At 41.5% G+C, this 27,717-nt stretch overlaps 1 protein-coding gene across 1 annotated transcript in view; it reads left to right on the forward strand.

Annotated features, from left to right (window-relative positions):
• Positions 1-942: 942 nt before the first annotated feature.
• Positions 943-27,717, forward strand: part of PIK3C2A (phosphatidylinositol-4-phosphate 3-kinase catalytic subunit type 2 alpha) — a 178,718-nt gene continuing 151,943 nt past the window's right edge. Inside the window, exons 1-2 of the mRNA XM_033928461.1 lie at positions 943-1,095; positions 15,540-16,701. Of these exons, the coding sequence (XP_033784352.1) occupies positions 15,625-16,701 (1,077 nt within the window). The 5' untranslated portion in view covers positions 943-1,095; positions 15,540-15,624. The remainder of the gene's footprint in view (positions 1,096-15,539; positions 16,702-27,717) is intronic.

A 27,717-nucleotide genomic window follows, 5' to 3' on the forward strand; every position in this document is an offset into this window, starting at 1 on the left:
CCTAATGAATATGCATGAGCAGATTTGCATGCCTCTCACTTCCATTATATGCAAATCTCTCTACTGCATATTCATTAGGGCTAATCTGAAAACCCGATTGGCCTGGTGGTCCTCCAGGACAGGGTTGGAAACTACTGTTCTATATAGTGGTACACATAAATTCAAGTGTACGAATCTCAACAGAGGGACATTTAAGCATGGGCAGGTTGTGGACATTCCTAAAAGTTATAGAATATGCCTGATCGGTGCACAACTGGCCTGACCCTAAATGTTAGTCGGGGAAGGGCTGGACACATAATTCTATAAATTGCGCTTTATTGAAACACGCTAAGCAACATTTGCAGGTGACATTTTGACCGTAGAATTCACCCCTCAGTGCACAATAACATGCACCCAAACCCAGCATGTTCAATTTTAGGGTTACTATATGCAGGGGTGTCCAATGTCGGTCCTCGAGGGCCGCAATCCAGTCGGGTTTTCAGGATTTCCCCAATGAATATGTATGAGATCTATTAGCATACAATGAAAGCAGTGCATGCAAATAGATCTCATGCATATTCATTGGGGAAATCCTGAAACCCCGACTGGATTGCGGCCCTCGAGGACCGACATTGGACACCTCTGACTATATGGCTCCAGAGAAAGGAGGACAGATGAAACATCCGGGTTTTACTTCCATTGAAAGCAAAAGCCGGAAGTCTCAATCCATACGCTAACCCCCCCCCAGTAGTTTTAAGCATCGGAGAGTAAAGCGTGCACGCACAAAACCCAATTTCACGCACTGCTCTGGGCGGCGCGAGCCGGGTCAGCTCCCGGACAACCCCCAAGAGCGACCCAGCCGCCCCCGGTTCTACCTTCAAACTGTCTTTGAGGTCCCAGGAGTCAAGTCACAGAAGCTGTCCGCGTGCGACCCCCGCGCAACCGTCCCGCCCCCTTCGACGCCACTTTATTCCCCTCAGCCGCCCTCCCCTGACGTAGTTTCCTGTTTCCGGCGGGGGGGCGGGGGGGAGGGAGGGGAAGGCTCCAGGGCTGCTGCAGACAACCCGTGCGAGCCGCTGCCGCTACCCAGGATCAAACAAACTGGCGAGTTTGCAGGTAAGACGGAGGAGCTGAGAATATGCGGGAGGGGGGACGAGGGGACGCCGGACTAGCGCTCGCTCGTGTGACTTGCTGGTGTCTCGGAGAGCGGCCGTTGGGGGGGGGGGGTCTGTGTATTTCCTTTTCGTCTGTATGTCTGCTCCCTGCCCGCCCTTCGGTGCATGAGAGTCCGAGGAAGGCAACCGCTTTAGGTTTGCACTTTGGACTGAGGCAGCTTCTCCGTGAAATGCGCTCTTTGGTTTTAACGTGAACACCACCTTTTCGTTTCAAATGCGGTGCTTTATGGTTGTTGTTTTGGTGGAGTTAACACGGGTTTACGGCCAAAACAAAAACCTGCTTGTGAGGCTTGTAGTACATCGTCATAAAATGCTAACACACTGCACAAACATGAAACCGGGTTTTGTTTACTCTCCCGCGGATGGCTACATAATCAGCCTCTATGTAATATGTCTTTGAAGTTTTGGAAGCGGTTTCCGTTTTCCCATTACTACTCCACCAGTTGATAATTGCACACTATTAGTAAAACAATTAAAAGAGATATGTATAAAGTGCAACAAATGCTAATAAAGTGCTCAGTCGCCAACCGATAAGTGCAAAAAGTACCAATAACAGTACAAGCGCTGGTTGTGTATGGGGACCATCATAGCACTTTCTGAAGTCCCTCATCCAGCCTTCACAAACAGTATATACATAGCTTTAAGTGCTCACAAGAATGTAATCAATGAACCACTTATCTTCAGGATGGAATAAGGCGGTGGTATAATGTAATGTAATTTATTTCTTATATACCGCTACATCCGTTAGGTTCTAAGCGGTTTGAAGAAAATATACATTAAGATTATAAATGAGAAGTAAGAAGGTACTTAAAAAATTCCCTTACTGTCCCAAAGGCTCACAATCTAACTAAAGTACCTGGAAATTAATAAAGAAGAGAAAATAAAGATGGTTGAAAAAAGAAAAATTCTATGTGAACTTATAGGATGGAAATTAAATGTAATATAATATAATATAAATAATATAATATAATAATATAAATATAATGTAGTGTCCTGCGCTTGTATCAGTTTCTACTGTCACCCTTAATAGCCCAGTGTTCATGAAATCAAAAAGCCTCCCTTCAACTCGAGTTTCACGTTAGCGTCATCAGGAAGGGGACACTGTGAAAGAATAAAAATGCAGATATAATTTACTACTAACCCTATGACACTTCAGTTAGAAACATAAATCTAATACACTTTCAAACCTCTCAAATATGTAGACATTTCAATCTTAATCTAAGCTTACCTAAATGCCTGGTAAAAACTTACTTGGTTAGAGGAACAAAGATGGCTCCGTCAAGACAGGGGAAAATTCAGGTCGAGCAGCCACTAAACCAATCTTATGAGTCCTGGGAATGCTGACATTAAACTAACATTACCAATCAGAAGAGCGCTCGGATAACAAGTCCTTTGTTAGTACAAGGCTGAGTCGTCAAAGCACAAGAAAGTCAGACGCTGAAAAACTGTCAACGTAGTTTGAACTGCTTGACGGTTTTTCAGCGCTTGACCTTGTTGTGCTTTGACAACTCAGCCTTGTAAACTAAACTAAACCTTAAGCTTATATACTGCATCTTCTCTATAAATATAGAGCTTGATACGGTTTACAAAAATTAAAAGGGAAGTACAGTGGGAGTTGGTGGTAGGGGAAAGCGGAAATTTATGTTTTTGAAAATAGCCAAGTTTTCAGGTGAGCCTACCAGGACAGACTTGTTATCTGTGGATTACAGCACTATAGTGACCCCTGATGCAGGTGTTTTTACTTGCCGAAACACAGTACTGTGTCAGGTCCACAGTTTGTCAATGTCCTACATTGGAATAAACAAGACTTTTTTTTACATCACTGACTTCTTGTGGAGTGCTCATTGCCCGTTCCCACTGTCTTATTTTACATCTTTATAACACCCTTAATAATTATTGTAAGAACGGCTCTATTCAAGATTCTTACGGAATGAGTTCAGGGTGAGTTGCTTTCAAGTAAAGTAGGAATTTTCCTATCCCATAGTTATACGGTTACATATGACATTTAGCTCATGCTATTTGCTTATTAATGTGCCTTAGTAAAAGGACCCCTAAGTGACTTGCCCAATATCATAAGGAGCAGCAGGAGGATTTGAACCAAGCTTCCCTGGTTTTTATCCCACTGTACTCATCACTGGGCTACTCTTCCACTCAAACCATAAAACTGTGTATGGTAATCAAAAGAGCCTGCCTATGAGGTTTATTTAAGAATCACTGTTAATAACTGAAGACTAACAAAAATCACCATGTTAGTGTATAAGTTGGATGGAGACAATGCTGGAAAGAGTGGTGACCCTTGTGCTCCTTGTGACCCTGGGCAAGTCACTCAAACCTCCTTTGCCCTAGGTACATGAGCCCACTGGGACAGATAGGGAAAAATGCTTGAGTACTTGATTAGATAACTTTGATAGGTAGTATATCAATACCTAAAATAAGTAATATGTAAAAAGAATGGGGATGGCATTTGGTATAATCACCTTTTTATGATTACAGTCAATGATGTTTACATATTACATACAGGTATCTGTTTGCATCTGGGGCAATGGAGGATTTAAGTGGCTTGCCAAGAGTCATAAGGAGCTGCAGTGGGCATTGACTCAGGTTACCCTGGTTCTCTGTCCACTGCACTAACCATTAGGTTACTCCTACACTTTTTTTTGGCATTGGGTCAGAAAAAGCCAAAAAGTGAGACCTGTTGCTCCATTTTGCAAGGTGGAAGACAGTTCAGCTTAGACAAGTAGCATAAGCACCGTACACAGTGAGAACCCAAATGAATAACAATAATCATAACTTATAGTTGAAAGTATAATGCAAAATATACTATTCATATGTAAACAAACCAAAAAGAACTGCAGACAAAATGTACAAGATGCAGGCAAATGTAGATGCGGTTAATATTACCACCCTTCAAACAAACCTAAGGACCCGACACGGTCCGTGTTTCGGTAAACAAGCCTTCTTCACGGGTCCAGGGTTGATAAGGTTTGAATTAAACCGCAAAAAACAAAAGCCTGTGAGAAGTCTTGAAAAATGGGCACCAACACACTTGGCGAAAAAAACTTCATATGTAAAACCATAACACAAAAATATACAGGAAAATCTAAAATGGGAATTCAAAGCCATAAAAATCTAAGGTCTCCTTTTACACCGATTAGCAGTGCACTGAATGCAAAGAAACCCTTGCAAATTGAATGGGCTTCTTCACATTTAGCACGCTGCTAATGAGTAACACTTGAACTTGGTGATAGACAGTGTATCCTTTCAAGTTAATAAACATATACCTAAATATTCAGCGTTTTCCATTGCCTCACCTTCCCCTTTTTGTGTACTGTTTTTCTTTTCTGTCTTGATTTTGTAGTTCCTTTTGCTTCTATGGCGCTTTTGTAAAAGGAGGGGGGAGGGGTTAAATTAGAATTCTGTAAATGGCACTGCAAGTTGCTCAGAATGCCACCACTAGAATCGTCACCAGTGCTGCGCAAAACACTCCTATAACCCCACCTCTAATTTTGCTCCACTGGCTTCCAATAGAACAGAGAATAATCTTGACTTACAAAGCTCTTCACAGCTTGGCCTCCCTGCTTATTTCTTCACTGTTGCAGAGATACCAGCCTCTGATGATCTTCTGGTTGTCCCTTCCTCTCAATTAATACGATTAGAAACTTACAGAAGCTCTCTCTTCAGCATCATATGAATGAAACTGTGGAATGCTTTGCCTTTTACTCTTCATAGTGTCCAACTTTTAAAAAGAAGCTTAAAACCATTCTTTTCTTAGGTGCCTATGGGGGTCTTCTTGAATGTATCTTCCTTCTAATCATTTGTGACCTATTTTCATTGTACTTTGTCCTTGACTGTTCATTGTCTATTCTCTCATTTTAATACTTTGCGTGTGTTGTAATCTGCCTAGAACTTTGGATAGTGCAGATTATAAATAAATAAACAAATTAGTTTACTCATGGACCTAGAATCTGTGCCCAAATTTGGGCGACCTACGTACAGGGGGCTATATATATGCAATTTTGAGAATTATGTCCACGTGCACAAGCATTCCACTCTGGAAGAATACTATTGCTGTTTTGAAACTGAATATTTAGAGACATATATTAATTTATATTTGTGCTTGCAAAATTCAAACACAAACATTTTCAGGCATAGCATTGAACTTTATTGTATATGAGTGCAAGACCTCATGGGACCCTTTTACTAAAGCTTAGCGTGTGCTAAATGCTAAGAAGCTTCTAGTATTTAGCACATGCTGAGTTTTAGTAAAAGGGCCCTGATGATCAGACTTCATCTTGAGCAACACTTTCTTGCAACACTTTCTTACAGGTTTTAGCCAAAATATCAACTATAATTCATTTTCTCAATCCAAAAGTTGTCCTCATACTAGTGTGTCTCCATCTTTCCTTACCCAAAAGCCCTTTAAGTGCTTTTGTGTATTCATACATATATTTCTGTAATATACTTTCTAATAATTTTTGTCACCTGCTCAGACAAGAGATTCCTTTTTTTAGTCAACATATATGATGGTTGTTTTAGAGCAGGGAGTGTCGAAGTCCCTCCTGATTATATTGTATGCTAATAGATCCCGTGCATATTCATTGGGGAAATCCTGAAAACCCGACTGGATTGTGGCGACTGTTTTAGAGTAACTGAAATACCAATTCATGATATGGTTTAAAAAAATTACTTTCCCGTGCTTGTCTACATCATTGATCTAAGGTACTGAAAAAGAGCTTTACATCATAATTCTATTCCCTTACTATATTCCATTTTAATTTAAAATGGGACATATTTGCTAACTATAAATGCAAGATTTCTGATAGGTTATAGCAATTAAGATATCCTTCAAAACAGCTTTGAAAAACTGACCATTTTTGGTTTTCATACTCCTTAAAGTACAAGGTGCCCACAAAAACATTCCTTGATTTTTAAATGGTTACAAAACCAAAGTTTATTGGAATATTCTTTCACCTTTGAGGCTACAGTTTCATCAGCTCATAAAGTTTCATATGGTATCTGTTGATTACATACACTCGATGTACGCCCCACCTTTTACTTGGCAAATATCGATGCAATAATCGAGCTCGGACCAGACTCTCTGAAGCATATCCAGCGTGATCGCGTTTATGGCTTTAGTGATGCGTTCCTGCAGATCATCCATAGTTGCAGGTAGTGGAGGTACATACACTCTTGTCTTTCACGTACCCCCAAAGGAAAAAGTAACAAACAGTAATGTCCGGTGATCTCTGGGGCCACTTGTGGAACACTTGGTCATTTTGTCGCGTTGCATTGTCTGAAGATTGTAATTTCTGCACCAACTGCAGTATATAAAGGTGAAAGTGCAAGGGATTGTGTAAAATCTTGCTAACCGTTCTTTTTGGGACTCGTATTTGCAGTCATCTTATTTATAAACATATTCCAATAAGTTTTGATTTTGTAACCATTTAAAATCAAGGTGTGTTTTTGTAGGCACCATGTAAGTTCCTCTTCCTTAAAGCATTTAGATGAAGTTAACCTTGCCCTCTTCCTCATATCTTGTTCTGTGAGCAGCATTGTGGAGAACAAATATAGGAAGGTGGCTTATAGTGAAAACAAGTGACATTCCTCTTTTAATGTTTTCAAAGCTCTTTTCACTTTGCCAGATTCTACTTTATAAATCAAAGAAAATCTAGCTTAAACCCCATTCAGACATTACATTAATAGCTTTAAAACATGATTAAATTCATAAACGAGAGAATTCCAAGAAGATTTTAGAAACAAGGTATAAAGAAGTACATATATTCTCCTTAAAAAAGTGTAAAAATATAAGAAACATGACCAAGGAGAATCAACACTGAGCTCAACAGCCTGCACTAACCCCCTCCCCCCCTTTACAAAACTGCACAAGAAGCTTTTAGCGCCAGCCGGCTTGCTGCTCCAGTGGTCAGAGTTCCTTTGAGCATCAGAGCAATGCAGAACATTCAGCGTGCCAGCAAGCAGTAAAAATCTCTTGCACGGTTTTGTAAAAGGGGGAGGGCGGTAAGTATCATGAAATCACCAAGTCACTCACAAACATAAATTGAACAGGATTGGCCCCAGCACCGAACCCTGAGGGACTCCACTACTCACCTTTCCTTCCTCTGAGCGACTTCCATTAACCATCACCCTCTGGCGTCTGTCCGACAGCCAGTTTCTAACCCAGTTCACCACTTTGGGTCCTAACTTCAGCCCTTCAAGTTTGTTCAACAGCCTCCTATGAGGAACTGTATCAAAGGCTTTGCTGAAATGTAAGTAAATTACTTCTAGCATATGTCCTCGATCCAGTTCTCTGGTCACCCAATCAAAAAATTCAATCAGGTTCATTTGGCACGATTTACCTTTTGCAAAACCATGTTGCTTCAGATCCTATAACCCATTAGATTCAAGGAAGTACACTATCCTTTCTTTCAGCAACACTTCCATTATTTTTCCAACAACCAAAGTGAGGCTTACCAGCCTGTAGTTTCCCGCTTCATCTCTGTGACCACTTTTGTGAATAGGGATCACATCCGCTCTCCAAACCCCAGTAACCACTCCCGTCTCCAGAAATTTGTTGAATAAGTGTTTAATAGGACCCGCCAGAACCTCTCTGAGCTCTCTCAGTATCCTGGGATGGATCCTGTCCAGTCCCATCACTTTGTTCATCTTCAGTTTTTCAAGTTGTTCATAAACACTTTCCTCCGTGAACAGCGCAGAATCTACTCCATTTTCTTGTGTTACTTTGCCAGGCAATCGCGATCCTTCTCCAGGATTTTCTTGAGTGACATTGCTGAAGGGTTAGAAGGAAAAGTTTGCCTTTTTGCAGACGATACCAAAATTTGTAACAGAGTAGACATTGTAGAGGGAGTGGAAAATATGAAAAGGATCTGCAAAAGTTAGAGGAATGGTCTAATATCTGGCAACTAAAATTCTATGCAAAGAAATGCAGAGTAAGTAATGTATTTGGGGATTAATAATTGGAAGGAACCGTATATGCTGGGAGGTGAGAGGCTGATATGCACGGACGGGGAGAGGGACCTTGGGGTGATAGTGTCTGAAGATTATAGGTGAAAAAACAGTGTGACAAGGCGGTGGCTGCCGCCAGAAGGATGCTGGGCTGTATAAAGAGAGGCAAAGCCAGTAGAAGGAAGAAGGTGTTGATGCTCCTGTACAGGTTGTTGGTGAGGCCCCACTTGGAGTATTGTGTTCAGTTTTGGAGACCATATCTGGCGAAGGACATAAGAAGACTTGAGGAGGGCGACAAAAATGATAGGATATTTGAGCCAGAAGACATATGAGGAGAGACTGGAAGCCCTGAATATGTATACTCTAGAAGAAAGGAGGGACAGGGAAGATATGATTCAACCGTTCAAATACTTGAAAGGTATTAACGTAGAACAAAATCTTTTCCAGAAAAAGGAAATTGGTAAAACCAGAGGACATAATTTGAGGTTGAGGGGTGGTAGATTCAAGAGGAATTTTAGGAAATTCTACTTTATGGAGAGGGTGGTGGATGCCTGGAATGCGCTCCCGAGAGAAGTGGTGGAGAGGAAAACAATGATGGAATTCAAGGAAGCATGGGAAGAGCACATAGGATCTAGAATCAGAAAATAATAGTAAATATTGAAGAACTAAGGCCAGTACTGGGCAGATTTGCACAGTCTGTGCCTGTATATGGCCTTTTGGTCGAGGATGGGCTAGGGAGGGCTTCAGTGGCTGGGAGGCTGTGGATGGGCTGGAGTGAGCTTTGACGGAGACTTCAGCAATTGGAGCACAAGCACAGTACCGGGTAGAGCTTTGGATTCTTGCCCAGAAATAGCTAAGAAGAAGAAAATTTTTTTAAAAAAATTTAAATTGAATCTGGTTAGGCAGACTAGATATGTAGTAAGATAATCATTTGCGAAGGTGGCATGTCAAAGCTTAGGTGCTAATCAGGGTAAAACTTCAGATATAGTCATGCTTGCAGCAAAAAGGAGAACTGAGCATTGACTTCTCGGACCATACTGAGAAAAAGTGAGCCAACTCTTCTATTCTTTATGATTGTTGCAGTTGTCCAGGTCTCGCTACATCTAGGTAGGTAGAACTGACATGGATGAAATATCAATTCTATCTACCCAGATGCAGCAAGACCTGGACAACTGCAACGATCATAACGCCAGCTATAGAAACCTAAGAGAACTCTTCTGTTCTGCCTCAAATATGGTGGTAAAGCTTCTGCATTATGCATAGCCTTAAAATCTTCCATGAGCTGTTCATTCTAATGTGCTGACATCCAGTGTATGGATTCTGTTATCTTCTGCACAAAACACCTTTCTGTATCGTGCACACATATGTTGCACTAACCCTGTGCAAGCTTTCTGCATCAGCCCCTACAAGTCTGTAGATTGTAAGCAATACCAGTTTAAAAGTGCCTGGGGAAATGTTGCCAGGTCAGAGTCTTGAAATCTAGCAAAGATCCCTTACTTGCCTTGGCTATTGCTGATCCCAGTGGTAGTCCAAGTTTATAATGGAGGCAGTTTGAGATTTGGACAAGATCTAGGGAGACTATTTTCACAGTTCAATGGTGTTCTTAAGAAAAGACTGGGCTAGAAGGCAGGCAGCTTAGATGCATTTTTATACTTTTTGTCTACCTCGGCTATCAACAGAATGGACAGTATAAGTCTCTCTTGAGTAGACTGGACTAGCATGCAGCTAGCTTGGACTATTCAGTTTCTTACCTACCTTTGTGGACAGTAGTACTCCTAGAACAGACTGGACCAAGAAAAGCAAGGAGTGCTCTTGAATGAGAACGGCAGGCAGCTGCTCTTGTGCACTGTGTAAGTCACTTTGAGGCCTTCTGCCACAGCTGTGAACAATCCCTTTTCCCACTGGGCTGGTCCTGTTTTCTACAGTCAGCCACAGTGTGTAGTAGCATTCAAGGACAAGCAGAACAGTGATATCCTTAAATATTGGACCCCAGCATTTTGTGAATACTTTTAAGGAATTTAATTTATTATGTAATTCATTTTTTATTTTTGCTTGATAATGTGTTTATGTATCAATCTATGTGGACATGTTGTACTATGAATATATTATAAGATTCTGTGTTTTAATAATTTGTAAACAAATTAGTGATGAACCATTTATATTAGCTTTAGCATTTTGAAGATTGGGCTACTTTTGGGATCCTCCCCCCCCCCCTCCTTTTCCTCCCAGATTGCTTGGACTACTTTGGGCAACACTGCCAGCTGTCAGAATGTGCTGCTTTCCTAGGCTGTGTTGTAGGTGGTGGCGCCATTTTCAAAGAGGAGTCAGGGCGGCGGTTCATTGGACCTTGGCTGTTTGCACATAACAGGGGAATGTAAAGCTCATGGATCAGGATCATTGGTTAGCCTATCCCTCCTCGCTAGATCTGTAGCAGCCAGAAGGAAAAGTGTTAGTGGCTGTGGAAGGCCAGCATATGGGTGGTTGTTGCACCAGCCCTGGAGCAAAAGCCTTGCTAGGAGAGGGATTGCCACTGCATGGCTGTGGTGGAGATGCTGGACTAAAGGGGTGAAGAGCAACCACAGCACAGAAAGGAGACCTGTGATCCATGAAAATACTGGAGAATCTGAACAAAAGTAGAACAAGAGACCCTGGATGCAAGTCCCTGTTACAGGACTCTAGACTACTTTTGTTGGGAAAATCAGTTTCCTGGGGTGAAGAATAGGATCTTTTAAACTAGTTCTAGAAAAAAAACTATATATATATATATATCGCAGAAAATTCAAACACAGCAAAATATATAGTAAGAAAATTGCCTTGACGCATCAGCAATATAAAACTATCAAAAAATAATACAAAGACTCAAATATAACAGAAGTAACACTCCTTACTTAGGATTTCAGTAGTCCATATATAGTAACAAGGGCAGTAATTGCAGCTATAAATTCTCCAAATCGTTCATATCAAAAACGGACTTGCTCAAAAAGTTTGGAAATCTGTATCAGAAAAGGAGTCGTTCCAGTTGAAGGTCATTTCTGAGCCTCTGGAACGACTCCTTTTCTGATACGTTCCAGTTGAAGGTCATTTCTGAGCCTCTGGAACAACTCCTTTTCTGATACTGATTTCCAAACTTTTTGAGCAAGTCCAATTTGGAGAATTTATAGCTGCAACCACTATCCTTGAAACAGCATTCTGTGAAACGGGGCTGCTGTTTGACTGCTTTTGAAATTGTGATATAATGGAAGCAACTAGACTCTTGATGTTAAGCTAAGTATCATTGATTTTGGAAAACTTTTCCATCATTTTTGGGACTCTGTGTTCTTAAGAATTTTGCGTGTGATTCACTTTGCATTTTCACTTTCATATGTTTTTTTGTGGACTTAACAAAAAGTAGATTTTTTTCTGACCAGTGAACTATAGAAGCTTCTTTTTTAAAACTATTTATGGACTATTGAAGTCCTAAGTGAGGAGCGTTGCCTCTGAGGTCTTTTTTCTCCCGTTATATTTGAGTCTTTGTATTATTTTTTGATAGTTTTATGTTACTGGTGCTTCAAGGCAATTTCCTTGTTTCAATTTTCTGTGAAGGAAAGTTGACACTTGCCTCTCTGTAGCAGCGCATATGGATAGATGTCTTCTTTACATTTTCTACCTTTTTTTTTTCAACAGATGGATCACAGGGAACCTTTGTTCTTAACATTGTTTCTTTCTCTGCCTTTATAATAATATATTAATATACTGCAATACCTCACGGTTCAGTACGGTTTACAATAAAAGGTAAGAACTGTAAAAACACAGCAAATTTACACCACAAAACACAGTGCATTATATATAAAATATAACTAAACCTCCATAAAGATAGAGCTCGGCACGGTTTACAGGTAATTCAATAAATGAGGGAAGGACATAATAAGAAATTAGAGGCTATGAAGAGGATAGCTAGCTTTACATTTTAAATAGATAGCTTTATGTTTTGGAGAAAAGCCAGGTTTACATATGCTTTCAGAATAATTGGAATGAGTCTAGGTTCCGCAGCGGGGCAGGGAGGTTATTCCAAAGCTCAATGAATTTGAAGAAAAGGGATTTCCCTAATTTACCTGCATACATGATGCTTTTTAACGAGGGGAAAGATAGTTTGAGTATGTGGGTGGATCTGGTAGTGTCAGGTCTCGAAGAATTCCAAGATAGTGAGATTAGGGGAGGAAGAATGCCATTTAGGATCTTGAAAATTAGGCAAGTACATTTAAAGTGAATCCTAGAAATTACCGGAAGCCAGTGAAGTTTTGACAGAATCGGGGAAACATGATCGAATTTGCTTTTTGCGAAGATCAACCTAGCCATAGTGTTCTGGATCCGCTGAAGTCTTTGAAGATTTTTCTTGGTTAGACTTAGATAGATGGAATTACAATAGTTCAGTCTGGAAAGAATGATTGATTGTACAAGGACAGTAAAATGTTATTGGCGGAAGCAGGATTTCACTTTCCTCAACATGTGAAGACTAAAAAAACATTCTTTTACCAGAGAGTTGAAATGATCATTAAAGGAAAGTGTAGAGTCAATAATGATGCCCAAAACTTTGCTTGAGAATTCAATCTGCAGTGTGGGACCAGAAGGTAGTGGAATGAGCGTGGGTAACTGATCTAATTTTGGGCCAAGCCAGAGTAGTTTTGTTTTGGACTCATTCAGCTTCATTTGTACAGAGAGGGCTCAGGATTGGAGTTTCGTTATGCAAGCTGTTATATTTTCGGTGAGGTTAGTGAGGTTCGAATCTATTTCGAGAAGGACAAGGATGTCATCTGCATATGTAAATAGAGTTTCATAGGGAGATAGATGGAAGAATTTCAAAGAAAACATAAATGTTGAAAAGAATAGGGGACAGGGGTGATCCCGCGGTCTCCATGGAAAACACGTGGTTCCATTCATGTTAACAGTGTAAGAGCGAGATTGTAAACATTTTGAGAACCAGTCTAAGACTATGGAATCAATTCCTATCTCAGAAAGTTGGTAAATTAGGATATCATGGTAGACAACATCAAAGGCCACAGATAGATTGAATTGTAGTAGGATAGCAAACTTATTACGAGATTGAAGGTGTTGAATCTTTTGAGATTAGAGGCCAGCAGGGATTCAGTGCTGAAATTGGGTCTGAAGCCATATTGGCAAGGTAATAGAATGGAGAATCTCTCTTAAGTAAGATGAGAGCTGAGTGGATATTTTTCTTTCCAGCTTATGATTTATCTTTAATCTTATCTATTGTTTTGCCTTTTGTCTTTGTTTTGTTCTATTTCTATCATTTAAATTTCTCCAGAATTATACTGTTCAACGGTTCCCCTTCTGCTTCTATTCCTTTCTCTCCTCTCTTCTACCTTCCAATATATTTAGATCAATGCTGTCTTGTTAAAATGTTTATTTTATTTTTATTTTTCCTCTAACTCTACTTTTCACTTCTCTATTACCCTCCAGGTACTTTAGTTAGATTGTGAGCCTTCGGGACAGTAAGGGAATTTTTCAAGTACCTTTCTTATTTCTAATCTTAATGTATATTTTCTGTAAACCGCTTAGAACCTAACGGATGTAGCGGTATATAAGAAATAAATTACATTACATTACATTACATATAATCGCCTCGAGCATTTTGGTCAGGAGAGGAATATTTGCTATAGGACGATAGCTGGAAGGGGAGGATGTGTCTAGATCAGCTTTTTTCAGTAGTGGGGTCAGGGCAATGACGAAGGGACTAGCAGAGACAGCAGGAAAGATTGAGTAACAACGACTTTCACTGCCTATTTTCAACAAACCCTGCCTGGGATCTAAAAGTTTAAGTCCCTGTTTTAAGAACTATAAGTGTTTTTGATTAACAACAGGGCATGAGCCAGTGAGGTTAATTCCCTTTCTAGTGTGATTGTAAAACACATACAACACACGGGGATCTGAGGCTCAGCCCCTTTGATAGTAACTAAAAAGGATTTAAGTTCAGGAGCTATTCATAGTGGATTTACACCTCTGGATAACTTGGACTGAGAAAATTGAAATGACATTTGAGAAAGGTATTTTTTGAAATGAAAAAAAAAAGTCAGGGCAATGTGTCCCATTTGTACGGAAAATAGGCCAGATAGTAAGGCTGAGTTGATAAGTCTGGTGAGAGATGAAATAGCCTGCGCGGGAATTTTCTCGTAAAGGTAGGAAGAGAACGGGTCCAGGGCACATCTGCAGGATCTTAATTTGTGGCACAGTTTAGAGACCTGGGCTTCGGATACATGCTCAAAGACTGTCCAGGATCTGCTTACTGGGATAGGGTTAGTGTCGCTGGGCACTAGAGAATTGTAAGTGACTGCTGATGGAAAAGAGCTTCTCATAGTAGCAACCTTTTTATTGAAGAATTTTGCTAGGTCGTCTGCTGCTGGAAAGGAGGGGAAAATAGAGGAGTCATTTTTAGAGGTTAAGGAGCTCCAGATGTTAAACAATGTGCTGCTCTGGTTATTGGATCTGGTGATTTTGTCACCGTAGAAATTCTTCCTTGCTTTTTTTAGTACTGTATTGTAGAACTTGATACTGTCCCTCCAGGACTGTCTGTCTGCGGGGGATTTAGATTTTTTTCCATTTACGCTCCAGTACTCGGCATTTCTGCTTCAGTTCTCTGTGGTATGGAAGATAAATAACATTAAGGAAATTATTAACTTATTTAGATTATACATATTTATCAAACAGATAAGTTTTTAATGATCTTCTTCTAAAGGCCTGATAAGAAGAAGAATTTAAGATTAAATCACTAAAACTTTTTTTCCAAAGTCCTGAAAAGATAGAGTTCTATTTAAGAAATCTTTTGTATACACAACCTTTTATTGAGGGGGAAAAATAAGGTGGTGGTTTGTAAAGAACATCTGTTTTCTACTAGTTCAAAATGATCTAAAAGGTAACTTGGTATAATACCAAATAAGTTGTGGGTTAACTCATTTTAAAGAGAGCTGCTACATCTGGGAACTTCCTTTGTGCAGTGGCAGCAAAACAGTCTGTACACTTAAAGATGTGTGTGGGAGCTTGCCAACCTTATTAGCTAATTTGCTGCGAAGACAAGATGGAGTCTACCAGCAATAAGGCACTTTGTAGTAAGCTAACTGAAAATCTTCCAGGGTCTGACACTTAAGTCATACATATACTGTACTTACTTCCACTTAACTGAGCAGTAAACCACCTTGGCCTTCCTTTTTCTGTTTATAGTGACCTGTTAGGTCATAAAATGAACACCAGAACCAGTTAATGTCAATGCAAATGTTGTGAAATTCAGATATGCCAAAATAGCTAAAGGATGATCTCGTCACTTGGGTCAGTTACCACTGGTCTTTAAAAAGAGTTAATGTTTCACATTAATCTCCACTCTTGTTAGAAAAAAAAATCTATAAAATCTACTTGTTTTTTTTCTCTTTTCAGATCTTTTGAATATATGCCCTGAATGTCCAGTAATGAACATTGCACAAGGAAATAAGATCTTTTAAATGTACCTTGGCTTCGCAGCATGGCCCAGATATCCAATAGCAATGGGTTTAAACAAAGCACCTCCCCTTCTTTGGGGGCATCGGTGTCAAAGGATGTTGACAAAGAGGAAGCGCTGCAGATGGAGGCTGATGCTTTGGCCAAGCTGCAAAAGGAAAGAAAGCTAGTTGGTAATCAGGACAGTCTTGACTTTTTGAATAATGCGAGACAGAGAGCTCCAGCCTATGGCAAGCAGGACCATGATCTTATGGTATTTCCGGAGTCTGATGCCCAAAAGAGGGCAGAGGACAAATTACGTAGCATTGATGTTGAAAAGCTTACCCAGGCAGAGCTAGAGAAACTGCTATTAGAGGACAGCTTTGAAACCAAAGCAGTATCCAAGCTGCCTTCATTACCAGCAAACCCCTCTGTTTCTACACAGTATTATCTCCCTCCTCCTCTTTCTGGAGGGCAATGGACATCAGGATTTTGTGGACCACTGCCTTCAACTTTACCTCCTGTTTGTTCCACATCTTACAACAAACAATCGGATCCTTTTCACAATGGTTTTGACTTGGGTAGATCCCCCTATCAAGCTAGAGAACCCATTTACCTGAGCCTTCCAGGGCAGTCGCCTTACATTTCCTATCCTCTCACCCCTTTCCAGCTACGAGGAAGCTTACCTTTGTATGCGCCAGCTGTCACCCCAGGTATGGCAAAATTATTTGACAAAATAGCCAGCACGTCTGAATTCTTGAAAAATGGGAAACCAAGCACTCAGATGGAGTTACCCACTAGCAAAACTGTTGTCTCTGCCACACACATGTCCCAGAACGCTAGTGACATCAGTAAGTTTGACTGGTTGGATCTTGATCCTCTGAGTAAGCCAAAGGTGGACACTGTTGAGACCCCCTGTGCAGAGGACAGCAGAAAGATCACCCCTGATGTTGTAGCTGAGGATCCTTGGGATGCAGTATTGCTGGAGGAGACACCAAGAGAAGCCTGCCTTGAAAGAAAAACCAACAAATCGCCCAGTGGTGCAACAGTTACGAGAAGCCAGTCCTTAAATATTCACTCATCGCATTCGCCTCTTGCAAAATCACATGGGCAAAGTTCTCAGGTAGGTCATCTGGTTTAAAATTTACAAATGTTTCTACATGAGCAGTATTTGCTTAATTTACATAAATATAGTATTTTTTAAACTAAATCTCTTACAGTTTTGAATGAATACATTTAATTAAATGTCAAATTCAGTTTCCGATCCTGTGGATCGGCAAACATTTTGGCCAGTGGCACACTAAATCTGGGGCTCCAGCTGGAAGACACCTGGAAGTGTGCAGATGTTGATGCAATGTCGTTGCGCGCATGCACGGAGGCCCTCTGGCCGCGACCCTGAAGCTGTCACTTCAGTGGAGGTTCCTGGAGGAGACTCGTCAGCGCCAGCTGACTGCCTACAGGACGTGCCTCTTGCCACAAAAGGCACGTCCAGTAAGCAGTCAGTCGGCACGTCTCGTCGGGGCACACTGGAATCTCTGTTGTGGTACTCTAGTTGGCTGTGATATACTGCTGTAAGTTAATGGACCATACAAGGAAAATCCCATCTTCAAAAGATTTTGGAATGCATTGGCAGTTGGTGAATAAGTTCTAATAACCTGAACATGGATTGTGATATACTGAGGATTTCCTACTAAAGCTATTTCTTATATGATTACTTTAACATCGGCTCCTCTCCTCTGTATTCTAGATCCTGCTGTTGCTTCTCCAGGCAGTCTTCATTCTTCAGTTCCTCATGGTTATGTAGACATTTCTGAGAATCTTGTCTGCATACTAGTGCTGCCCAATTCATGATTCAAATCAATTTACCCTGCCAAAAAATCGGCCTCTCGATTCATTGACTGACTCTCCCCACTCGCCCTCTAAAGCAGGAGCGGCAGAACTGCCTTTTGCTGGCCTGCCGCTCCTGCTTTAGAGGGCGAGTGGGGAGGGTCAGTCGGGAAGTGACTTACCCGCTGACCTCCTGTTGCTGTGCTCTCCGTCTTCCCCACTGGCCTCCCGAATCAATCTTCTTAACTTCAGCAGCCTGCAATAAGATCGCTGGCGCTAGCGATCTTTGCAAGCTGCTGAACGGCTTCGGAGCGTCTTCTCTCTGCCACGGTCCTGCCCCTTCTCTGATGTCAGAGAAGGGGCAGGACTGCTTCGGGGGTGGTGCAGCGGGCATTCAGACAGGCAGGGAGGAATCCCCGGCAGCAGCTTCGGCAGCGGACGGGCAGGAAAGGATCCTTTGCAGTGGCGGCCAGGCCGCATACCCCCAACACAAGGCCCACGTACCCCCAAGGTTATGCGTACTGCGTGTTGAGAAAAACTAAGCTTCTCTATACCATAAACTTGCTGCTCGTTCATCAGCTGTTAGTATTGGGAAATAATTGGGATGTGCACTCCTATATTTTATTTTAGATCTGTCCTACATGAAAATTTGAGGCAGGGACATAACATAACAGTTTATTTGCATACTGCAGGGCCATGAAGTTCTATGCGGTTTACAATGATTAAAAAATGCTACAAATTGAGTAGAACTAGCAAAGTTAGAGATTGGTGAATAACATAAGAACTGCCATCTCCGGATCAGACCCATGGTCCATCGAGTCCGGCGATCCGCACACGTAGAGGCCCAGTCAGGTATACACCTGATGTAGTTTTAGTCACCCATATCCCTCTATGCCTTTCGTAAGGAGATGTGCATCTAATTTGCCTTTGAATCCTAGCACAGTGGATTCCTTAATAACCTCCTTTGGGAGAGCATTCCAGGCGTCTACCACTCGCTGCGTAAAACAGAACTTCCTGACATTTGTCCTGGACTTGTTCCCCCTTAGCTTCAAACCATGTCCTCTTGTCCGTGTCACGTTGGACAATGTAAATAATTTATTTTCCTGCTCTGTTTTATCGATGCCTTTCAGTATTTTGAACGTCTCGATCATGTCCCCTCGCAGCCTCCTCTTCTCAAGGGAGAACAGTCCCAGTTTCTTGAGTCGTTCCTCATATTCCAAGTTCTCCATACCTCTTATTAGCTTTGTTACTCGTCTCTGCACCCTCTCCAGCAGTTTTATATCCTTCTTTAGGTTGGGAGACCAATGTTGGACACAGTATTCCAAGTGTGGTCTGACCATTGCTCTATAAAGCAGCATTATGACTTTCTTCGATCTACTCGTGATTCCTTTCTTTATCATGCCTAACATTCTGTTTGCTTTCTTTGCCGCTGCCGCGCATTGTGCCGATGGCTTCAGGGTCCTATCTATCAGTACACCCAGGTCCTTTTCTTGTTCGCTCTTACCCAGAGTTGCGCCTGACATTCTATACTCGTGTTCCTTATTCTTACTACCTAAATGCATTTATCCCAGGACAAGCAGGCAGCATATTCTTAACGTATGGGTGACGTTACCGACGGAGCCCCGGTACGGATCTTTTTAACTAGAAAGTTCTAGTTGGCCGCACCGCGCGTGCGCGAGTGCCTTCCCGCCCGACGGAGGAGTGCGTGGTCCCCAGTTTCTTCGTTTCCGCGGAGCGAAGAAGACACGTGTGCTTTCAACGGCTGTTGAAATCTCTCTTTTTGCCTTCCCGCTCGCGCTTTTTTAAAAATCTTTTTTCTCATTTTCCCTTTCGGATTCCTTTTTTCTACTTTAAAAAAAAAAAAAAAAAAATTTCTAATTTTTTCTTTGTTTCTTCAACCGGCCCCGGCGGGGCCTGTTGTAATCATACAGACCTCCGGGTTTGATTTTGCGGAGGCCGTGTTTCCCTTCATCTTTCTTCGATCTACTCGTGATTCCTTTCTTTATCATGCCTAACATTCTGTTTGCTTTCTTTGCCGCTGCCGCGCATTGTGCCGATGGCTTCAGGGTCCTATCTATCAGTACACCCAGGTCCTTTTCTTGTTCGCTCTTACCCAGAGTTGCGCCTGACATTCTATACTCGTGTTCCTTATTCTTACTACCTAAATGCATTACTTTGCATTTCTCCACGTTGAACTTCATCTGCCATTGCTCTGCCCATTTCTCTAACTGATACAAGTCGCTCTGGAGTTCCTCGCTATCCTCCTGCGATCTGATTGCCTGGCAGAGCTTTGTGTCGTCTGCAAACTTAATGATCTCACAGTTCTAGAGATCAATTGTTGTGGGAGATTGTGCAGTTCAGCTATCAAAGAATTTCTGGAACAGATAAGTTTTTAGGTGTTTCCTAAATCCTCCATAGTTATTAGCATGCATAAGTCATTGTTCCAGATCTTTTCCCCATAATGCAGCTTGATAATGCAGGCTCTTTGGTGAACAAGTTTGTGTTTGAAATGCATGAAATCTTTGTTTGCCTTATTTTGAAAAAAAAAAAGGTTTGATGGCAATGTTATGGTCTTACAGTCTGTCTTTTTCTGACTTTAACATTACCATTCTGAAAACTGACAAATCCAAAAGCCAAAATATGCTTTGTCCCAAGTATTTTGAATGAAGGATCTTGCACCTCTGTATGTTCATCCAGTGCAGGTCATAAGGCGCCATTAGCCTTGTGGCAGTAGAATGGCTGCATGATGTTTGTTAGCTTAGAAACAGAAACTGGGGAATTTAACATGATAATTGGTAAGACATTCCGATGATTCATGGTTAAGGAGGTAGAATCTAGAGCTGTTATTGAGTGGAGGATAATAGTCTTAATTCTCAGGTCAGAGTGGTTCTGTGGAATGCTTAGTTTACGTTGAAACAGGTTGATCCCAAAAATCCTGTTTAATCTGCTGTTCATCTTGTGAGGTATTCATTAATCTTTAGACAGATTGACTTTTGTAGTGGAGGAATGGCCTAATGCAATGTTTCTCAACTCGGTCCTGGAGTCCCCCCTTGCCAGTCGGGTTTTCAACATATCCACCATGAATATGCATCAACTTGATTTGTATACACTACCTCCGTTATATGCAAATTTCTTTCATGCATATTCATTGTGGATACCCTAAAATCTTGACTGGCAAGGGGGGGACTCCAGGACGGAGTTGAGAAACACTGGCCTAATGCTTAGCTCAGTGGGCTGAGATCCTGGCAAACTGGGATTGATTCCCACTGCAGTGTCCTGTGATCCTGAGCAAGTCACCTCCATTGCCCCCAAAAGCCTACCTTCGATTGTGAGCCCACTAGGGACAGAAAAAGTACTTGCATATGTCTAGAAGCGCTGTAGAAATGATTAGTAATAGTACTGTTGTAATGTCCTTGACTTAAGCCTTCTGTGGGCAGTCTTGAAGGTTTTTAAATTATTCAGAGCCTTCCAGCTAGAGTCATCACAAGGAGTGGCTTACCTGAGTAGTGCAGTTGCTTGTCAAATTGCATTTGATTGCACATGTGAATGCAAATCCAATAGCTGCTAGTCTTTATTGGTAAGCTGAAATGGCATTTGCCAGGTAGAGATTTATGCTTCGGCCAAGGGGCCTTTGTCAGTACTCCCTATATTGGTGCATGTTTTCTGTAGCTGTGACACAGTTGTGAAATAATAACCTTTAACAATTCACTAGGAAAGAGTCTGTTGGCCATTAAGAAGGTTTAAAACCGTTTTCTTCCCTAACTTTTAAGGGATTAGATGGTAGGCAAACCAGTTCTCTCTTGGCCTTGGTTTGGTTTGTCTCAGATTGGTATTGGAATTATGCTGATGACATTTGTTTCATCTATTTGTAATGTTTTAATGTTGTACATTGCTTTAGATTTGGCATTCTCTGGGGAAGTTGTAAGCATTTTGTAAAACTTTTAAAATGGCACAGAAAACTTGCACAAAAACCACATTCTTTGATCCTAACCCCTTTTTTTCAAACCTGCTACACTTTTGCTGTATTTTGAATGCTGCTTTTTCTTGCCTGTAGGCTATAGTGGACAAATCAAACGGAAGAGAACTCTTGATGCCTTTTACCTGCTTGCTACAAAGATTTTTAGCAGTTTTATTGATTTGTGGAGAAAACGTTTGTTATCCTTTTGATGTACAGAAGGACAAAACTTGAGCATTCTTACTGTTACAAACTAGTAGAGAAAGCAGTCCAAAAATGACAGGGTGGTTTTCCTCCCTCAGTTCTTTACAATGTTCCCCCCCCCCCTCCCTCCACTCCTGGCAGCTGTCTTATTTCAGCTACCAATACACAAATTGGCTAAACACGGTCTTTTCCGTGCTTTGTAGTGATGGCCATTAAGGAGGAAGGTGGGCAGGAGACCTGCCCAGTGCCACATACCCCCAACAAGTGGCTTGTGTACCACTAAGGGTACGTGTATCGCATATTGAGAAACTCTACTGTAGAATATAGGTCCTCTTCTGCTAAGCCACAGTAGCGGTTTCTACTGCTAAATGCTCGAACGCTGCTCCGACACTCATAGGGAATTCTGTGAGCGTCAGAGCAGATTTGGAGCATTTAACGTTCCGGGTTGCGGTAGAAACCTTTTAGTAAAAGGGGGGTAGGGGATAGTTAGGTGTCTAAAGAGGTTTCAGGCCTTTCATTGAAAACTGTGTAACCAAGGTGGATTTGATTTAAATCACTAGTCAGAAAGACTTGATTTATATCATAGTTTGCTACAGAAAGATTTCTGCTGGGAAGAAGCATGTTGTTATCTCTGCAGATACAAATTCACAGTTTTGAGAAATGCAAAACCAAGCATCTGTGATATCTTCTAGAACAGTGTTCTTCAACCACCGGTCCATGGACCAGTGCCAGTCCACAGAAATTTCCTGCCGGTCCACAGGGCCAGCACGTGCATCAGGCCCAAAACAGTGTTCTTCAACCGCCGGTCCACGATGCGATCAATGCGGCGTTATCTTCGAGCCAGCTTCCTCTTCCTAACTGATTCAGTGCACAAAGCCACAGGCAGTGGCTCCTACGGGCGTCCTGCGCCTGAACCGGAAGCCTTCTGTCTGACGTTGCAACGTCAGAGGGAAGGCTTCCAGATGAGGCACGGGACATGCAAGGTGCAATTAGTACTATTATGGGGGCGGGGTCTGGGGTAGAGATGGGCGGGGTCTGGCCCACGACTTAGCCCAGTGTTCTTCAACCGCCGGTCCACGGACCGATGCCGGTCCATAGAATAATTCTTTTAGGTCCGTAGGTGTAAAAAGGTTGAAAAACACTGTTCTAGAAGAAAAATTGTCTGTGACATTATAAATGGATTAATGGAATTCATTTACCCAAAAAATTAAACATTGCATGAATATACATACAACTTTTTGCTACATAATTTAAAAATGAACCTTATTATGCATGATCCTTATTATGAATAATTTTTGGCCTATTTTGTATCTTAAATAGCAAACTATCTTTATATACCTCTCCCCCCTTTTATGAAGCTGCGTTAGGTTTTTTTTTATCACCAGCCTCAGCGGTAAAAGCTCCAATGCTTATAGAATTCTTATGAGCATCAGAGTTTTTACCGTAACAGCCTGCGATAAAAAAGCTTAACATGGCTTCATAAAAGGGGGCCATAGATTTTTCTTCCAAAAAAAAAAAAAAAAAAAGCATTTTATTTAAAACAATCCAATTTAAAGAAAAATCTGATTTAAATAAAAAAGATAGCCCGTTTAAAAAAAAATCATTGATTTTACTCTATCCTGTGTGTAACCATAAGTGAAAGTAGTAGGACCATTAGGAAACAGTGATCACAACATGATCCGATTCAAAGTGGAAATAGAAATGCCAAAGAGGAAGAGAACCATTGCAACAGCGTTTAACTTCAAGAAAGGGAACTATGACGCTATGAGGCAAATGGTAAGGAGAAAACTCAAGAACAGCTCCAGGAAAACACAGATGGTGGAGCAAGCCTGGACCTTATTCAAGGACACGGTAAACGAGGCGCAAAGCCTGTATATACCCAGATTTAGAAAAGGGAGCAAAAAGAATCAAACAAAAGACCCAGCATGGATAACCAATGAAGTTAAGAAGGTGATAGGGAACAAGAAAAAATCATTCAAGAAGTGGAAAAAGGCTAAAACTGAGGAAAACTGGAAAGAGCACAGGAAACATCAAAAAGAATGTCAAAGAGTACGATGAGAGACTTGACAAGGAGGCACAAAATTTTAAACCATTCTTTCGATATGTGAAAGGAAAACAACCGGCAAGGGAGGAAGTGGGACCCCTGGATGAGGGAGGCAGAAAAGGAGTAGTAAAGGAGGAAAAGGAGGTAGCAGACAGACTAAACACGTTCTTCTCATCAGTCTTCACAAAAGAGGACAGAACCAACGTGCCAGAACCGGAAAAAACCTTCAAGGGGGATCAAGAGGAAAAATTATTATCAATAGAGGTGAGCCTCAAGGACGTACTCAAACAGATAGATAGACTAAAAACTGACAAATCGCCAGGACCTGATGGAATCCACCCAAGAATATTGAAGGAGCTCAGAGACGAAATAGCGGAGTTACTACAGAAGATCTGCAACCTATCCTTGAAAACAGGGGTAGTCCCGGAGTACTGGAGGAAAGCGAATGTTACACCTATCTTCAAAAAGGGATCCAGAGGTGACCCGGGGAACTACAGACCGGTGAGCTTGACCTCAGTCCCGGGAAAGATGGCCGAATCATTAATCAAAGACAGCATAAATGAACATATAGAAAGAAATAATCAGATGAGAACCAGCCAGCATGGTTTCTGTAAAGGGAGATTCTGCCAAATGAACCTACTGCACTTCTTCGAGGGGATTAACGAACAATTGGACAAAGGTGACCCCATAGACATCATATATCTGGACTTTCAAAAAGCCTTCGACAAGATACCCCATGAACGCCTGCTAAGGAAACTGTGGAACCATGGGGTGGAGGGGGAAGTGCACAGATGGATCTGTAATTGGTTGGCGGACAGGAAGCAGAGGGTAGGAGTAAAAGGACACTACTCTGACTGGGAAGCAGTCACGAGCGGTGTCCCGCAGGGGTCAGTGCTGGGACCACTGCTGTTCAATATATTCATTAATGAACTGAAAGTGGGGACGAAGTGCGAAATCATAAAATTTGCGGAGAACACAAAACTCTCCAGTAGAGTTAGAACTGTTGAAGAATGTGAAGAACTACAAAGGGACTTGAACAAACTGAGTGAATGGGCAAATAAATGGCAAATGTGTTTCAATGTAGAGAAATGCAAAGTCTTGCACATAGGGAAAGGAAACCCGATGTTCAGCTACAAGATGGGGGGGATGGTATTGGGGAAGAGCAACCTAGAAAGGGACTTGGGGGTCTTAGTGGACCAATCAATGAAGTCGGGAGCACAATGCGCAGCGGCCTCCAAGAAGGTGAACAGAATGTTGAGAATTATTAAAAAAGGAATCACTACCAGAACCAAAGAAGTTATCCTGCCGCTATATCGGGCGATGGTACGCCCACATCTGGAATACTGCGTTCAATACTGGTTGCCGTACCTTAAGAAGGATATGGCGACACTCTTGAGGGTCCAGAGAAGAGCAACAAAAATGATAAGGGGCATGGAAGGCCTCTCATATGTTGAGAGGCTGGAGAAACTGGGGCTCTTTTCTCTGGAAAAACGGAGACTTAGAGGGGACATGATAGAAACTTACAAGATCATAAAGGGTATAGAGAAGGTGGAGAGGGGCAGATTCTTCAGACTGGCGGGGGAAACAAAAACAAGAGGGCACGCAAGAAAACTGAAGGGAGACAGATTCAGAACAATTGCTAGGAAGTTCTTCTTCAGCCAGCAGGTGGTGGATACCTGGAATGTGCTTCCGGGGGAGGTGGTAGAGCAGAGTACGATTTTGGGTTTCAAAAAGGGGTTGGACATGTTCCTAAAGGAAAAGGGGATTGAGGGGTATAGCTAAAGGGGTACTATAAAGGATAAAATGTCTTAAGTGAAAACACTACAGGTCATGGACCTGGGGGGCCACCGCGGGTGCGGACTGCTGGGCACGATGGACCTATGGTCTGACTCGGCAGAGGCGATGCTTATGTTCTTATGTTAAGTAAACAGAGCTTTATCCTCTGCAGATCATATTTATCCCATATAGTAAGCCCACTATTACTATAATAAGGGAGTAATGAAGATTTAAAACCTGTGCTCTCTGCTGAGCCACACAGGTATCGCCAAGATTTGCTGATCAGTACAATTTGCTAATATCCATCTTGTTATTGCACAGCTATATAACAGGAGATAAGTCATCAGGGGTGTAGGGGATATTTTTTCTGAAACTTGCTCTTTACTCATCTTTCTATACCACCATTCTGTGTTCAGTATCAAAGTAGTGTACAATACGAAAACTGTGCAAGAAAGGAACTTTAGCTTAAATACTGGATAGGAGACAGAGGAGTGGGGGAGAAGAGGAGGGGAAGAATCATAGATAAAGCACACGGTATTAGGGAAAAGTCAGTGGACACTGTCTTCCAGAGGAGTATTAGTTGGTCAGCCTGGGTCAGTCTGTTTGGAAGAAAAATGCATTTCCAGCTGAATGAACTAGAAATCAGTCATCCTGTAGCGGGGTGCAGACAAAAACATTCGTTTCCTGTGGTGTTTCCAGGTTTTGTTTAGTATTGTTTAAAAAAAGGTTTAAGTTTGTGTTCTCGCTCATGCTATGAAAAGACATTGGATGTGCTGCTGACTTAATGCTGTTCCAACCAATGCATGTCCCTCTTGGCAAGTTTTGCATCTTTGCTTTCTACTTTCATACCCCTAGTCTATAGCTTTCTGTCCATTGCTCGGCATTGCACATTCTCTTGCATTTGTTTGTTGTATTGCATTTAAATTAATCTAATCTAATCCTTAGGTTTGTATACCGCATCATCTCCACGTTCGTAGAGCTTGACGCGGTTTACAGTAGGAGAAATAGGAAGGAACTGCAATGTCATATATGTGGGATTGTCCCAAACAGAATTAAAACATCTACCAACTGCACAATATTGCTGCACAGTTCCTCTGTAGTGTGTGTCATTTTGACCACTGTTCTCTCCTTCAGAAGTCACTCTGCTGGCTTCCAGTTAGTTACTGATCTCAATTTGGAACTCCATTGGTTGCTGATAGAGTCGAGGATTCTGTTCAAATTTTCTTGTATTTGTTATAAATCAGTTTCAAGTTTGTTGCCAGGGTATCTTGTGTCTCATTTTTCTTTGAGTCACGCCAAAAAGCCCCATGTAAAGTGCACTTGTTTTCATATCCCTCCATAAAATCCTGTCGTTATAAGAAGTTCCTTGAGAGAACCCTCTCATTTCAAGCTGTTAAATTGAATGTATGGCTTGGAAAATTGATGTTCGAGGTCTCTTCCTATCTTGATTTTAGAAAATTGTTAAAGACTCAACTCTTTGATAGGCTGGTATCTTTATGCATTCTGCTTCATTTTTTCAATCAAGTTCCTTATATTCAACTTGATGTATTTAATCGGTTTTATGTATTACTTCTTTCCCTGCCATTATATTGTAAATGCTTTCTATCTTTATATGTTTTTAAGTCCATTATTCTAATTTGTATTTTATCTGTATCCAATGTATTAGCTCACCTTGTTGTGAACTGCCTAGAACTTTTTCGGTATGGCGGTATATAAGAATAAAATTATTATTATTACTATGTCTTATCCATATATCTCTTCACCACAGTTCTCCCTCATATCTTTTCAATTTGATTTCTGCCTACATCCCAACCAGATCTCTTCTTTTTAGGCCCTAAATTGTGGAACAACTTACTCCATTCAATCAGAGGCCTTGTGTTTCCAGCTTTTAAAAAGACGCTTTAAAACACATTACTTCAAACTGACTTTTGCATGATTCCCTTGGAGGCTTCCTGGATCTCTGCATAGTGAGAATTTTTTTTATTGTTATATGTGACTACTAGATGGTGTTTTCGTATCTGTCCTTTTATTTAAAATTTGGAGTTCCTTTCTGTCTTTTTAATATTAGATTGTATATCGTGTTGACCTTTCTGGAAGTGTGGTATAGCAAATTTATTTATTTTTTAATGGAAAGTCCGAGAGCTCATCTCGACAGGCGACTTGTAACGCGGAGCTAGGAGGCCCGCGAGGTCACTCGTCGGTTAAGTGGGAAGGGGGGGGTCAGTTGGGTGAGAGCGGTAAGGTCTGCAGCAGGGGAGGTCTTTCCCGCCTTGGGATTGACCTCCGATTGGTTAGGGCCGTAGCTGAAGGGAATCGTGGGAGGGAGTATTTAA

The sequence above is a fragment of the Geotrypetes seraphini genome, chromosome 19 (assembly GCF_902459505.1).
Source record: "Geotrypetes seraphini chromosome 19, aGeoSer1.1, whole genome shotgun sequence".
Classification (NCBI taxonomy): Eukaryota; Metazoa; Chordata; class Amphibia; order Gymnophiona; family Dermophiidae; genus Geotrypetes; species Geotrypetes seraphini.